Source organism: Pipistrellus hanaki (genome assembly GCF_964339955.1).
Source record: "Pipistrellus hanaki genome assembly, chromosome: 3".
In the NCBI taxonomy this organism is placed as follows: Eukaryota; Metazoa; Chordata; class Mammalia; order Chiroptera; family Vespertilionidae; genus Pipistrellus; species Pipistrellus hanaki.
The window spans coordinates 20,412,552-20,427,541 of NC_140505.1; the positions used below are offsets into that span (position 1 = coordinate 20,412,552).

Consider the following 14,990-nt stretch of genomic DNA (forward strand, 5'->3'; position numbering starts at 1 on the left):
TTGGCAAAAATGCAAGTCTGAGAAAGATCTCACTTACCATATGGTGGCTGAGTCAGGTTAAGGCATAGGAGGTGGTATGCTTTGGGACAGTCCTTTTTGTCACACATGACCAGCTCTCCACCATCTCCACATTGAAAACAGTAATCTTCATGCATCTGCTTTGATTCTGTTTTGATTTTTCGTCTCTTCTGCTTTAACTTAGCATTTCTTGCCCTTTCTTCAGTTGTTGCCACACATGCCGACTGCCAGGAAAAAGGATCACAGTTTAATGATCATAATGCATGAAGCTGTACAAGAGAAGGGAAAATCCTACAACACAGTCATTTAATTTCATCTGTTGTTCAATTAACTAAAAACACCAGGAAGCCGAAACCGGTTTGGCTCAGTGGATAGAGTGTCAGCCTGCGGACTGAAAGGCCCCAGGTTCGATTCTGGTCAAGGACATGTACCTTGGTTGCAGGGACATCCCCAGTAGGGGGTGTGCAAAAGGCAGCTGATTGATGTCTCTCTCAACGATGTTTCTGGCTCTCTATCCCTCTCTTCCTCTGTAAAAAAATCAATGAAATATATATATATTTTTAAATTAAAAATAAATAAAAGACTCATCCCAAAGAATACTAAAATAAGCTGGTGTGGCTCATTTGGTTGGGCTTTGTCTCATGCTCCAAAAGGTGGCCAGGTCAATTCCCGGCCAGAGCACACGCCCAGGTTATGGCTCAAGCCCCAGTGGGGGATATGCAGGAGGCAGCTGATCAATGTTTCTATCGCTCTCTCCTCCCTTCCTCTCTCTATAAAATCAATAAAAAATACTTTAAAAAATTATAAGGACAATGAGATATAACTCATATACCATTAAGGTCACCATTTAAAAAATTTAATTATCTTTTTTTAAAAATTGCTTTTAGAGAGAGAGGGAAGGGAGAGAGAGAAACATCAATTTGTTGTGCACTCATCATGTATTCATTGGTTGATTTTTTTTTTTTTTAATATATTTTTATTGACTTCAGAGAGGAAGGAAAGAGGGAGGGAGATAGAAATATCCATGATGAGAGAGAATCATGGATAGGCTGCCTCCTGCAAGTCCCCCACTAGGGATTGAGCCCAAAACCCAGGCATGTGCCCTTAACCAAAATTGAACCTGGGACCTTTCAGTTTGCAGGCCAACGCTCTATCCATGGAGCCAAACTGACTAGGGCTCATTGGTTGATTCTTGTATGTGCCCCGACTGGAGATCAAACCCACAACCTTAGCATGCTGTGATGACACTAATTGAGCTACCTGGGCAAAAGTCACCATTTTATAGTATATAATTAAGTGGTTTTTAGTATATTGTGAATTAAAAAAAAAAAAGTTTTCTAAAAGGATTTTGCTAGCTTCAAATTCTATCAGAAATACAAATACATTTTCAGAAACTAATAGATCTTACTAAGGTATTGGAAAGTCAGTCTAAACTCTGGGTAAATACCACTGAAGATCAGTGAACTAAACCAGGTACCCATTTGTCAGTATGTTCCGGGGTTGGTCATATGCTTATGAGACTGCAGTAGCCCCTCCATACTGGCTCAGGGCAAGCCCCTGCACACTGACCTTGGGCCGCACTCCAAGAAAACCACTGCAGTTCTCTGCCCCACAGTGGCACTCCGTCCTGCCATTGCCCAGGCAATCCAGGTTATAATTAAAAGTTAACTCCATTCCTAAAACAGAAGAGAAATAATTATTTATATTCAAGTAACGGGGAAGAAACTGTAGTCATAGAAACTCTCTGAATGAAAAAATGAGACACAATTCTGACATCAACTTTTCCCTCCCCCACATTCTACATTGAAGACAGTGATGGAAAAAAAGAAAAAAGGAAAAAAATAACTAGAGGAAAACATCCCGACACACCCATGTTACAGCAAAAATAAATATTCTACAAAAGCTGTCACATCCTTTTCATTGAAGTGGTAAAAAACTATGTAATAGAGACCAGGATTTGAAATCTCTGTTTAAGAAAAGTGAGTTCTAGTTTTCTTTTCTGAAGCTAATTTATACTAGTTTCTAAATGAACAATATGTCTGTGGAATTATGATGACCATACTGTTTCCAGTAATTAATACCTTGTATTCTGACTAGAAAAGAGTTCAAAATGGAAGTTTATTATGTAGATTCTACACCAAAGATCCAGTGATTCAAATTAGGAGCCCCCGCTTTCTTTTACTGGACTTGAACAATCCACCGTGAGTCTAGAACAGTGTTTCCCAAACTTCTCTCATGATGAGAATCACCTGGTGGAGTTGTTAAAACACAGATTCCTGAATCCCAACTAAGAAGTGCTAAACTAGGATTTTTGGGAACATATAGGTAAAATTGCATACCTAACTTAGTGCTCTGTATATAACATCTGTCTTAGAGCACTAGTTAAGTATACAATTTTACCTATATGTTCCCAAAAATCCTAGTTTAGCACTTCTTAGTTGGGATTCAGGAATCTGTGTTTTAACAACTCCACCAGGTGATTCTCATCATGAGAGAAGTTTGGGAAACACTGGTCTAGAAATACAACTGAAATTCCTTTTGGCTACAGCATTTTACACTCATTTTGCTACAAACTTAACAGAGGAGAAACTAAGCTTTGCTGTTAAGATGCTGGGTGGGTAAGGAAAATTGAAAACTCTGGCTTCAGAAGTGTTTTATGTCTAATTTGAAACTGAATGATCTTTCAAAATAAAACAACCTCTCTCCACCCCCCAAACAAACCAAGAAACCCACTGATGTTAACACAGGCTTTTAAAACTTTAAAAAAAGGAAACAAAAGCTTAACCATCTGGTTACGTTATATAGACAGCAATAATGTGGAGAATTAATTCAGAAAGACTGTGGACACAGAATTCTGTGATATCCTCTCTTACAGAGAGGCTCTTGCTGAGCTCCCTTTGCAGAACACAGATTTTTACTTCTTATTGGCAGATAACAATTCTAAATATAATTACTTATTTGAATAAATATCTGAGCACCAAACCTTGAAGAATGTTCTGCTTTCAGAGGATATACTTGCTTCCTAGGAAGGGGGGCATGGGGAGCGAGTTGCTTTGTTTACCTGCAGGAATATCACACAGAGCAAAAAGTCCCACTCGAACGTCTCCATTCACTGTCCACTTTTGTGTTTCACAATTTGGATTACAACTGTGATTCATAAAGCGAGAGTAATTTCCTTTTGGGCCAGCATCAATTATACGGTCCTTCAGAAAGAAAAGAAGGGAAAGGTACCTTTGACATAAAACTAAAAATAAACATCTTAGAAACATCAATGCAGTCAAGAGCCACCAGGCAGCAGCTGGTGCCTGACGAATGCAAACGTGAAAATGTGGCGCTCTCTGTACATTTAGTAAGTTATCTACTTCCTCTCATGACTTTCAAGTCAAAACAATCAAGATAAAGTGGAAACAAACAGACCGTAGAATAATGCTTAAAAGATGCTCTGGTCTTCGGTTTAGGAAAAATATTTCTAAGAGAGCTCTGAGTTCAGACAGCGCCTTGTGAAGGGAACAGGGTGCTGAGCTGTCGCCCTCCTTTCCTGTTCTGAACAAGAAGCACATCTAGAACAGGGCTTGAAGGCTCAGGGTTCAGGCCATGAAGAGCAAGTAGGAAAAATGAGAAACTTCTCTTCTGAATAAAGACTTGCAGATTTGATGGAAGGGGTATACTCAAGCATGTCAAACTTGTGGCCCGCTGGCCGAGTTTGACATGCTCGAGTGGTTTTCCTTTTTTTGTTTTTCGATTAGCAATAATCACACCTCAGATAAGTCTCACTGGCTATGATATAGCCAGTGCAAAGCTGATAGTTTTATTTGTTCTAATTTTACTTGTAGTGAAGTCTAAAATACAGAACAAACCTCCCCATTGGGCCCCTAAATTTAAATTCTGATCATCTGGATAACCCCTATAAGATGTTGTAAAGATGGCTGGAGGGGTCACTGACAGTGAAGATAGGATTTAGGAGCCAATCGACAATCTATATATATAAAAGCCCAGTGACCATTATTGCAGAATGACCAGAATGACTGGCCGCTATGAAGTGTACTGACCAGCAGGGGGGCAGACACTCAATTCAGGAGCTACCCATGGTGGTCAGTGGGCTCCCACAGCAGGAGCATGCTCAGCCAGAAGCTGGGGTCATGAATGGTAGTGCAGGCGTGGTGGCAGGAGCCTCTTCCACCTCCATGGCAGCACTAAGGAGCGGTGAGCCATGCGGTAAGGAGCAAGCAGGTGGGTGGTAAGGAGTGAGCAGTCAGGTTGTGAGGAGTGAGCGGTCAGGCAGTAAGGAGCAAGCAGGCAGGCAGTTGGGAGCAAGAGATCCCAGATTGTGAGAGGGCTCAGGGCAGGCTGAACCCCCACCCTTGCATGAATTTTATGCATCGGGCCTCTAGTCATAAATAAATGGCACTGTCTGTTTATGGAATATATATTCATGAAAGCTGTAAAAAGTTTCAAACAATACCATATGAGTTAAAATAACATTTCTTCTACATGATCTCCAGTTCTTAACTTTAATGACATTCCGACTGAGTTTTAGGAACGGCCTGGCACACAGGAAACATGGTACTGATCTTTGCTCTTCATTAAATTTAACAAGGTATTCAACCATTTACCATGGCTAGACCTCACTTTCTTGTCCTCTGTAAATCAGAAGACTAGTGAAGAAATTGAATGAGATAATGGATAGTGTGCATCAAGTAGGACTTACAACTGCATGTATTAAACCAGCAGTTCCGTTATTTTTCTTATGACAGCATTCATATCTCCTGAACCATTAAAAAATTTAAATGTGCAGAACAACTTTCAGAGTTAGAATTTTTGCTAAATCTGAACTTTAACAGTGGCTTATAACTTAGAATTAGTGCTCCTTCCCTCCTTCAGTGATAAAGCAACTGAGGGCTAGTCTTTCAGTGCCTAAGAGGAGCTGGGACCAGAATCCAGGTGTGTCAACCTTTCCTGTTCTCTCTCACTCGCAGTGCTGTCTCACATGACCTGTGCAAGGCTGCAGCAAGCATTCATTTTGTGCTGGTATAATTAGCACATTATGGTGGAGAGCACACTGGCTACTGCTGATCATTATACTTCGTCTGAAAAAATCAAATTAGAGGAAACAGTTCAACCTAAGATCATGAAAATAAAAACAAAGTAATTTTACCTTGGTGACAGTTAACATATAAAAATTGGTTACACTGTTCTCATGGGCTCGCTTGATTCGCAATCTGCATTCTTCTTCATCAATTAATTCGCCAACATATTCATTTACAAATTCACCCTACAGAGAAGCATGCAGTATATAAATGTGAAATCAGGGTATTATATTAGAAAGCGTTCCTTAACACAACATGTATGATCCAAGATAATTAACCAAAAAGAACTATAGAATATAGCTTCAATCATCAAAACAAGTAGTTGCTGTTATTCATGTGCATTCAGGCACTATTTTTCTTGTACCAGTGCTGCAAAATATAATGATCTGCTTGTCTTTTTTTGCTGACAATATTATGTTCATAGTCCAAGTGACACAATTATGGTCCATCACTGGAACGTGGGATAAGGCAACCTGGAGCCTCTGAAACTGTTCTACAACATTATAAACCATTTATTATGGTTTATATTTGTTATTCTATGAAAATGAATGAATATAGAAAAATTAGTGCTGATATTAAATATGAGAAATGTATGTGCCAAAACTTGATGTACCACTGTGAATAAATATTTCTAACTATTTTGTAAAAGAAATACTTTTTGATGTCCAAAATGACAAACCATTAACCTCAAAGAGTTGTTTACTGAACCATGAGCTGTTAATTAAATTGTGAACTAAAGACCTTATAAAGTGCTAAAAATCTGTCCTTAAAGACTGTAAAAAGAGAGGGTATAATTCAGTGTTTATACATATTTTTCAATTCCTAAGAAGCCGCCTGTCAGCAAGAAGTGCATGCTGTCACACAATGCCAGGATTTAGGTGTGAAAAGAGGGGACTCATGGTGCACTCTGTTTCACATTTGGCATATGTCCCTTAATGTACCAAAAGCCTTTCCCATGTTGCTACAGTCTTGATGATTGTGCCTTTCAGAGACCATATATTTCTAGCTGTTTTGTAAAAGATCAGTGACCTTACACTAGCAATTCTTCAAGTGCTAAAGGGCAGAACAATCTTGATTACATTTCTTTTCTCTTGATTACAGTTGGCCCTTGAACAACATGGTTTTGAACTGCGCATGTCTATCCACACATGGATTTTTTTTCAATAAATACCTGTACTATTTTCCACCTGTGGCTGGGAGCCCACAGATGGAGGCTGACTGTACGCACTGATGTATACTGTTTTATATAGGGAACTTGAATATCCTCAGATTCTGGTGCCTGGAGGGGTCCTGGAACCAATCCCTGTGCCACAATGTAAGTTTTGGGGGAATCAAAAAAGTTCAACTGTGTCGCTAACCTGTGCATATTCAAAGGTCAACTGTATATCATGAATTAAGTAAATTAAAACACATTTTAGAGTAAATACAACTACTATTAAAAAGTGTTAAAAAGAGCCGAAACCAGTTTGGCTCAATGGATAGAGCGTCGGCTTGGGGACTGAAGGGTCCCGGGTTCGATTCCAGTCAAGGGCATGTACCTTGGTTGCGGGCATATCCCCAGTAGGGTGTGTGCAAGAGGCAGCTGATCGATGACTCTCTCTCATTGATGTTTCTAACTCTGTATCTCTCTCCCTTCCTCTCTGTACAAAATCAATAAAATATATATTTTAAAAAAAAGTGTTAAAAAGATATTAAGCTACACAGTTTTCAGGATGACTCTAAACATTCCCCTGAAATCATAGGCAAAAAAATTTGTATGTGTGATATGTATGGCATTATAGTAGTATCAAAATTTGAATCACGTAATATTTTACACGCAGATGGCCTTTGACTGAGCAGCCCAATACACATATCCAAGGCATTAGCAAGTCCTATTGGCTCTAACTTCAAAATGTCAGAAATCCAACCTCTTCTCTCCTGCACAACTACAACCCTAGTGGTGTATGCCACCATCATCTCTCTCCTGGATTATAAATGGTCTCCTTTTTATCACTTTCCCCATTACCACAAATTCTCTGTACTACAGCCAAAAGTATTCTTTTGAAACCCAAGTGTGGCAGACAGACTCTGAAGGTGGCCCCCATGACCTCTGCCTCCTGGTGTTCACATGGCTCTGCGATCCCCTCAAGTGAGCAGGACCTGTGACTTGCAATAGAGCATGACAAAGGAGATGGACATATGTGATTACATGAGTCTGTTACATTATGACTTTAGCATACATCTTGCTGGCTGTAAGGAAGCAAAGAGCCATGTTGGGGAACCTCATTTGACAAGGAATTGTAGGCAGCTTCCAGAGGACAACAAAACAGTAACAACAAGTGAAGCACACAAACAAAACACCTGAAGCTCTCAGGCTTACATCTGCAAGGAACATAATTCTGCCAACAGCCATGCAGGCAGGGAAGTGGATCCTTGCTTAGCCAAGGCACATGAGTGAGAATCCAGCCCTGGGCAGCACCCTGACGGCACCCAGCTAAGCATTGCCCAGACTCCTCACCCACAGAAACTGTGAGATATGTGTTACATTTTAAGTTGCCAAGTTTGTGGTAACATGGTTATACAGCAATAGAAAACAAATACATCAAGTATCAGATCAAGTCAGTCCCTACTAAAATGCTCCAGAAATTTCCCATCCTTTGGCTGTAACGCTCATATGATCTAGCCTCTCTCCTATCCCCTCCTGCCACTCTTCTCCTTGCCTTTCTTCTCCTGGTGCTTTGTTGTTGTTGCTGGAACATACTAAGGCATTTGTACTTGTTTTACTTTAGTCTGAAATACTCTTCTCAACACGTATCTTTGTGACTTTCTCCCTCCCATTTCAGGTGAAATGTCCCCTCCTCAGGCCTTCCTTAGCCAATCAATTTAAAGTAGCAATCCCAGTCACCCGCTATCCCTTCTGACAGCTTAGTTTTCTTTGCAGCATTTAGTGGTACTCGGCATTAGATATCTGTTCATTATTTGTCTTGTTCACTACTGTTTTTCCAGGTACTGGGATAGTACCTGGCACATTGAAGAAGCTTCACAAATATGAACCAAATGAATGAGCTTCTTCACAAGCAATCTAACCTATAGAAACAGGTGCATAAAGAGAGATGACCAAGAATGTTCACTACAGAACTTTAAAAAATCTGTAAGTGTGTGTGTGTGTGTGTGTGTGTGTGTGTGTGTGTGTGTGTACATGCATGTATTGGAAAATAGGTTATATAAATTATGGTACATAATTTGGTACATTTTACTATGAAATACAGTGAGATTGTTTAACAAAAAGAATGAATTGAAAAAACAAAAATAATGAGTTGAAGCCGAGACTGGTTTGGCTCAGTGGATGGAGCATCGGCCTGCAGAATGGGGGGTCCCAGGTTCGATTCCTGTCAGGGGCATGTGCCTTGGTTGCAGGCATATCCCCAGTGGGAGGTGTGCGGGAGGCAGCTGATCGATGTTTCTCTCTCATCGATGTTTCTGGCTCTCTGTCTCTCTCTCTTCCTCTCTGTGGAAGATCAATGAGAGTGTATTTGAAAAAAAAAGAAAAGAAAAATTTAAAAAATAATGAGTTGAAATCTCTATGTACTGCTATAAAAATATATGTATGATATGTTAAGTGAGAAATATGTATGATTATATGTTTTAAAAACCCTACAAATATAGAATATATGATTGTATATTTGCATATGTGTTAATACTTACAACTACACAGAAAAAGTTCTAAAAAGCTACATATCAACCTAGTAACAATAGTCATCTTTTGTGAGGAGACCAATACTTGAAGGATGAAGGAGGAATATCTTTCTTGTATTGATTTTCTTTACTACATTATGTGGTATTTTTTAATCACAAAGGTGATTTATTATTATTTTTTATTTTTTAAAAAATATATATTTTATTAATTTTTTACAGAGAGGAAGGGAGAGGAATAGAGAGCTAGAAACACTGATGAGAGAGAGTCATCAATCAGCTGCCTCTTGCACGCCCCCTACTGGGGATGTGCCCGCAACCAACGTACATGCCCTTGACTGCAATCGAACCCAGGACCCTTCAGTCCACAGGCTGACGCTCTATCCACTGAGCCAAACCGGATTCAGCCAAAGGTGATTCTTTAAAAGGTAGAAATAATTACAGCATGGCTGGTGTGACTCAGTGGTTGAGCACTGACCTATAAACCAGGAGGTCACAGTTTGATTCCCAGTCAGCACACATGCCTGGGTTTCAGGCTTGATCCCCAGTAGGGGGCGTATAGGAAGAAGCTGATCAATATTTATTTCTCATCATTGATGTTTCTCTCTCTCCCTCTCTCTGAAATAAAGAAAAAAATATATATTTTAAAAAAAGAGTTAATTACTAATTCTCACTAGGTCCACCTCTCTCAATGAATATATCTCCAAGTTCTATATATTGGCATTTGGCAGGGGTAGGGGATAAAAAGGGGGGCAGGGCAGGAACTTGCTATAAAATGCAGAATATACTGTCCCAGACATATCTGGGTGATACTGTTTTTAAGGACCCCAGGCCCTAGCTGGTTTGGCTCAGTGGATAGGGCATTGGCTTGCAGACCAAAGGGTCCTGGGTTTGATTTCAATCAAGGGCATGTACCTTGGTTGCAGGGTCCTGGACAGGGCTCGTGCAGGAGGCAACCAATCGATGTGTTTCTCTCACATTGATGTTACTCTCTGTCCTTCCCTCTCTTTCACTCTTCTTAAAAATGAATGAAAAAACAGCCTCAGGTGATGATTAATAATAATAATAATAATAATAATGACGACGACGACGACCTTGGGAGGTTTTCAGAATCTCTAAAGTTTGAGAGCCTCTGAGCAGTAGGATATATTGGTGATTTTCTTTTTTTTTCTTCTTTGAGTTATTTGTATTTAGAAAATGTTCTGCAGTGACAATGCATTTCTATGTTAAACAAAGGGACTTTTGAAAAATTGCCTAAAGTACTAAACTTTTTCTGGTTGCTTTTGGGTATATGATCTAATTTGAGACTAGCAGCAATGTGTAGGGCAGGGAATACTATGTCTATTTTAGAGATGAGGAAACTGACACTCAGGGAGGCTGACTGACTTGGCCAGTTTCACAGCTAATGAATTAAGACATTGGAGCAAAGTCCTGGCGATTGCCTTTAGTAGGTCTTTACATCTAGGTCTACTTTGATTAACAAGTAAAAAATACTTCAGACAGAAAATGACCATTGTCCCTTTTCCTTTTCATGACTGATCATAAGACAACCAAAATTTTCGTATGTTTTATCACTACCACTTCCTATAGCTTCTTTGCTAAAGAAATGCCAAACTCTCAACTTGGGAAATTTCAGGATTCCGCCAGTGATCACCATACATTTCATTCCCGTTGAAGTTTCTCTGAGAGGCACAGGCCCTGATCTGGTTCTGATCACCAGTGCCCTGTCCCACAATACCTTCTTAATGCTCCTTTTGGTCCTGAGGCCCCAGCCTCTTCGCTCCGTTTTGATGATTTCTGCATCAGGGTAGAGCCTCTTTGTGAAGCACTGGTTCTGGCAACGATCCCCGGCGGGGCACACCTGCGGGTGACACTCGTACTGCAGCATTCTGTTCAGGCACTCGGATTCCAAGCCGCAAGGGTTCTCATCGGCTGGCTTGCAGTTACAGCGGGGAATCTCTGACAGGTCTGCAACCTGGATCTGCACCTTTCCTATGACTTTGTTAGCCTAGAAAACAAAATCACAGATGAGAAGGAGGAATTTAAACAGAGCAACCGAAACTTCCAAGCTATTCTTGGCTCTGCTACTGCCTTGCAGCATGACTAAGAAAGGCTCGTTATCGTAATAGCAATTTCCCCACAAATAAACTAAGAATAAGGACTGCTTCTTAGTTGGCAAAAATACCAAAAAACTGATGTGAATTCTCATTTATCTGTTCAGTGTATTTCTCCTTCTACTAGTTGGAAAATTCATAACTAAAAACAACTATGGACTATCTGGACGAAAGGGCAAATCTCTCTATTCTCATTTGGTGGCAGAATAACCTGGTAGAGCAGGAACAGGATTTCCCATCAAACACATCGCTCCCAGGTGCCAGAGGGCTTATCCGAGACCTCATCCCCACAGCACACAGCTCCCGCTCCCATCTGACTATGACACTGCTAACAAAAGCTCTGTTTGTTTTACAGAAGACTCTCACTACTAAGAGAATACTACACTTCATCTTGCCCGTCCAATACCAATCTCAGGGTAGAGACTCACTTTGATGTGTTTGTAAGGAGGAGGTTTTTTCGAGTTTTTTTCAATCTCTAGTGCTTCTTTACTTTCTCTTTGTGCTTTCAACTCCTGGAAACGTTTTGCAGCTTCTTCCAGAGCTGTCAATGAGACCAAACAAAGTATATAAATGCCAACAAATAATACCTGTTGGGAGAGCAGTTCTACTCTGCCTTCCCAATGCTCTGAACTGGACCGCTTTTTTCTTTTAAAAATCGTTTCTGGAAATAACTACTTACCACCAGGACAGGGTAGCACTGAAATAGGATATGACTCACTGTTGGCTGAACACTGCTCTATGCAAGCTGCAGCCTCAGAGATGAGGTTCTGCTTCCGTGATCAGAGGCTTCCACGTGAACCCCAGGGGAGCCTTTCACCTGGCACTAGCTTTAAATTCACTTTGCTCTTGCCCAGAAAGCCAACTTCCTGTACCTTGTTGCAGAACCAGTTGTAAGGCTCTCCATGGGAAGCTCTGCTACTCTTCAGTGGTAAAGGAGCTTCAGTGATTAAGGAAACAGTTCCAGAAAAATCTATGTCTAGAAAGATCACTGAAGAAACTCCACTCACTTACGCAGCAGAGCCTACCAAACTGAAAACATCATTTTTATAATTGATTAGATTCTGACATGGTTCTAATGGGGTTACCTGGTGAAAATTCTCTACTACCAGAAGTATGTCATATGCGAGGTGGAAGATGTTGAGAAATCAACTCTGGAGTCTTAGTTTTGAGTCATCATAAACATCATCCAACTTACCTTTTTTGAAGGTCTTGTTAATACTAGTCTGCCCCTCAGCAAAGCTTTTGTCTCCTTCAACATAAGGGAACACTCTGCCTTGGTGCACCCAATAGTAGTCATGAGAACCAAAGAAGAACACAGGGAAGTCCCCCAAGTTATGCTTAAGGCCCTGGATGTTCAGTGGCACAGACCTGGGATTGCAAATCTCTGCTGGCCACCATCTGAAAACAAAAACAATTTTAGGCCAAGGGGATAAAAAACAGACTATTCTTTACATGGCTGGCAGGATGGAATAAGAGATTTTGTACCGTGACATTTTCATTCAAATTCTAAGGACACAAAACACCTTGATTATCTTTAATCCTGCTCAAACCACTCAACATTTAAAATCATATTGGTTAATGAATTTGTTAATGAAATAGTGAAACTAGGCCCTAAACACCCAATCTAGCGACTTTCTTTTAAAAATATCTCATATTTGTAAAATAATATATATCATGGAAATATAAGCTATAAAGCATAATAAAATACTTAATCCACGACCCACCTTAAGAATTAGAAATTACCAATATCATTCCAAACCAAATTTTTATCCTAAAAAAGTTGTTTTTCTCCAAACTTGGCATTTTTAAATCAACATTGTCCTCCAAGATGTAAAAGTTTATTTCTAGTAGTCCAGGGGCTCATTTGAGAATAAACTGATGCTACAGTAAAGAATGACCATTCCCATTCAAATTATCATTTTCTGACTCTATTCACTCAGGATAAATACTTTTTGGTCAAATGTACCAAAAAGACTTATATCAGTGTATTTCAAAATCTAATTCATCTTGGATCACAATAAACGTGGACTTTGGGACAGAATGAAACAGAACTGTTTCATGCCATGATGACTGAAACCACAGCAATCTCTGAATGAAACCATCTGTGAGGAGCATGTGACAATTTCCAGCAATTGGGCAAGTGAGAAATTGAAAGGTGGAGCTTTTGTAGTATGTAAAACCATCAATATGAACAGTAAACATACAAAAACTTAAAATTTGTCAGTCACTTATTGTATAGGTGCCTAATAAAGCCATTTATCTAATGAACAATTGTATTATTTAGAAGATAAATGACAGCATGGCTACATTCTCAGGATTATAGGGCAGAATCTGAACACGCTTCATCTAAAAGGTACCTGCTGTCCATCTAAGAATGAATGAAAAACACAGGCAAGAGCCCGTGCTCAAATTGTTCAAACAAAACCACCGTTCTGTGTAATCAGTGTTTGGTTTCCCTTAAAGTGGACGAGGAAATGGCTATTTCTAAACCATTTAAAGGCATTTCAGTACATACATAAGGACTGCATTCATGGGGTCTGTGCCAGGGGTTGTCCCATGTCCTCATATTTCCCCCAGGAAGCTGTACACTGGAGCAACTAGATACTGAAAAGAAACAGCTTCATGTGGCCCAGCTAGGCCTGACTGGAAAAAATACATTAAGACTTAGTTCATGGATGGAAGTCTTTGCAGAACATACAAGAAGAATTTGACCTGCATATAAATCTCACTGGGCTGTGAACTGGAGAACTGCTTTGGGATTCTTTAAATGCAATGTAATTAAAACTCAAGTATTTAAGTTAAGGCAAAGATCTTTTCACACTCACAACTTCTTAAAAAAGAAAATATATAATGTACAGCATGGTGGCTATAGTTAATAATACTGTATTATATATTTGAAAGTTGCTAAGAGAGTAGATTTAAAAATTCTCATCAGGAGAAAATAATATTATAAGTATGTATGGAGATAAATGTTAACTAGACTTATTGTGGTGATCATTTCATAATACTATATACAAATCCTGAAACAATATGTTATACAACTGAAACTAATATGTCAGCAATATCTCAAAAAAAGCCCCCCATAAAATTAAATATACAGAAAATATTCTAAAATTTACTTGAAGAGCTAAATGTTTCTTATATTGTTTCAGATATTTGTTATCCAGGAATGTATCTAGTAATTGTCAAACCCATGTCTCTCCACTCCCATATATCGGGTCTAGTAATAATTAATGTCGTTTTTAAACATTCGTTTAAAATCTTGCTTGGCGTTGACTTGTATTAACATAACCTTCAAACACGTGGTATCTACAGAACGTGTGAAGTGCAATTAACAAGTTTTGCTTGAAAAAGTTTGTGTTTGGTTTGGTTTTTGTTGCAGAACTAGGGCTAAGAAGATGGCGGATGAAGAGCATATTCGGCACTGCATGCTTTACGAGTTCCAATTAGGAAGAAAAGCAACTGAGGGTGCAAAAAACATCTGTAGTGCTCTTGGTCAAGATGCAGTTAGCGCCAGAAAATGCCAGCGTTGGTTTGAGAAATTTCGCGAGGGAAATTTTTCATTAGATGACAAGAGTGGTCGAGGCCGTGTGTCCAATTTTGATCAAGAAGCTCTTCAAGCTCTTTTGGTGCAAAATCCTCAAATTACCCAACAAGAGCTTGCGACAACTTTAAATTGTTCACAAAAAACAATTTCCAATCAATTGCGTGCACTTGGCAAAGTCCAAAAGTTTGGAAAATGGGTTCCTCATGAGTTGACCGACAACAACCGTAATCAAAGAGTCACAATTTGCAGTTCGATCCTCTCTCGTCAAAACCGTTTGCCGTTTTTGGAGCAAATTGTTACCGGAGATGAAGAATGGGTGCTGTATGTTAATTTGAAAAGGCGGCCTCAATGGTTGGACAAAAACGAGGCTCCGCAGCCCACGCCAAAACCTGACTTGCATGCGAAAAAAGTGATGTTGTATGTTTGGTGGAATTTTAAAGGAATTCTTCATTATGAACTTTTACCATCTAACCAAACCATTACAAGTGCAGTGTATAGTGCCCAATTGGAAAGGTTAGCCCAAGCTTTAAGAGAAAAAGAACCCGCGCTGAT

General features: G+C 39.6%; 1 protein-coding gene across 2 annotated transcripts in view; it reads right to left on the reverse strand.

Annotated features, from left to right (window-relative positions):
* The window catches only part of NSD3 (nuclear receptor binding SET domain protein 3), a 79,437-nt gene that overhangs the window by 6,649 nt on the left and 57,798 nt on the right, over positions 1–14,990 (reverse strand). For both annotated transcript variants that reach the window (XM_084879729.1, XM_084879728.1), the window contains 7 exons: positions 12,087–12,289; positions 11,320–11,432; positions 10,516–10,785; positions 5,174–5,290; positions 3,080–3,221; positions 1,588–1,694; positions 38–242 (listed from right to left, as the gene is read on the reverse strand). In XM_084879729.1, the coding sequence (XP_084735855.1) occupies positions 38–242; positions 1,588–1,694; positions 3,080–3,221; positions 5,174–5,290; positions 10,516–10,785; positions 11,320–11,432; positions 12,087–12,289 (1,157 nt within the window). The remainder of the gene's footprint in view (positions 1–37; positions 243–1,587; positions 1,695–3,079; positions 3,222–5,173; positions 5,291–10,515; positions 10,786–11,319; positions 11,433–12,086; positions 12,290–14,990) is intronic.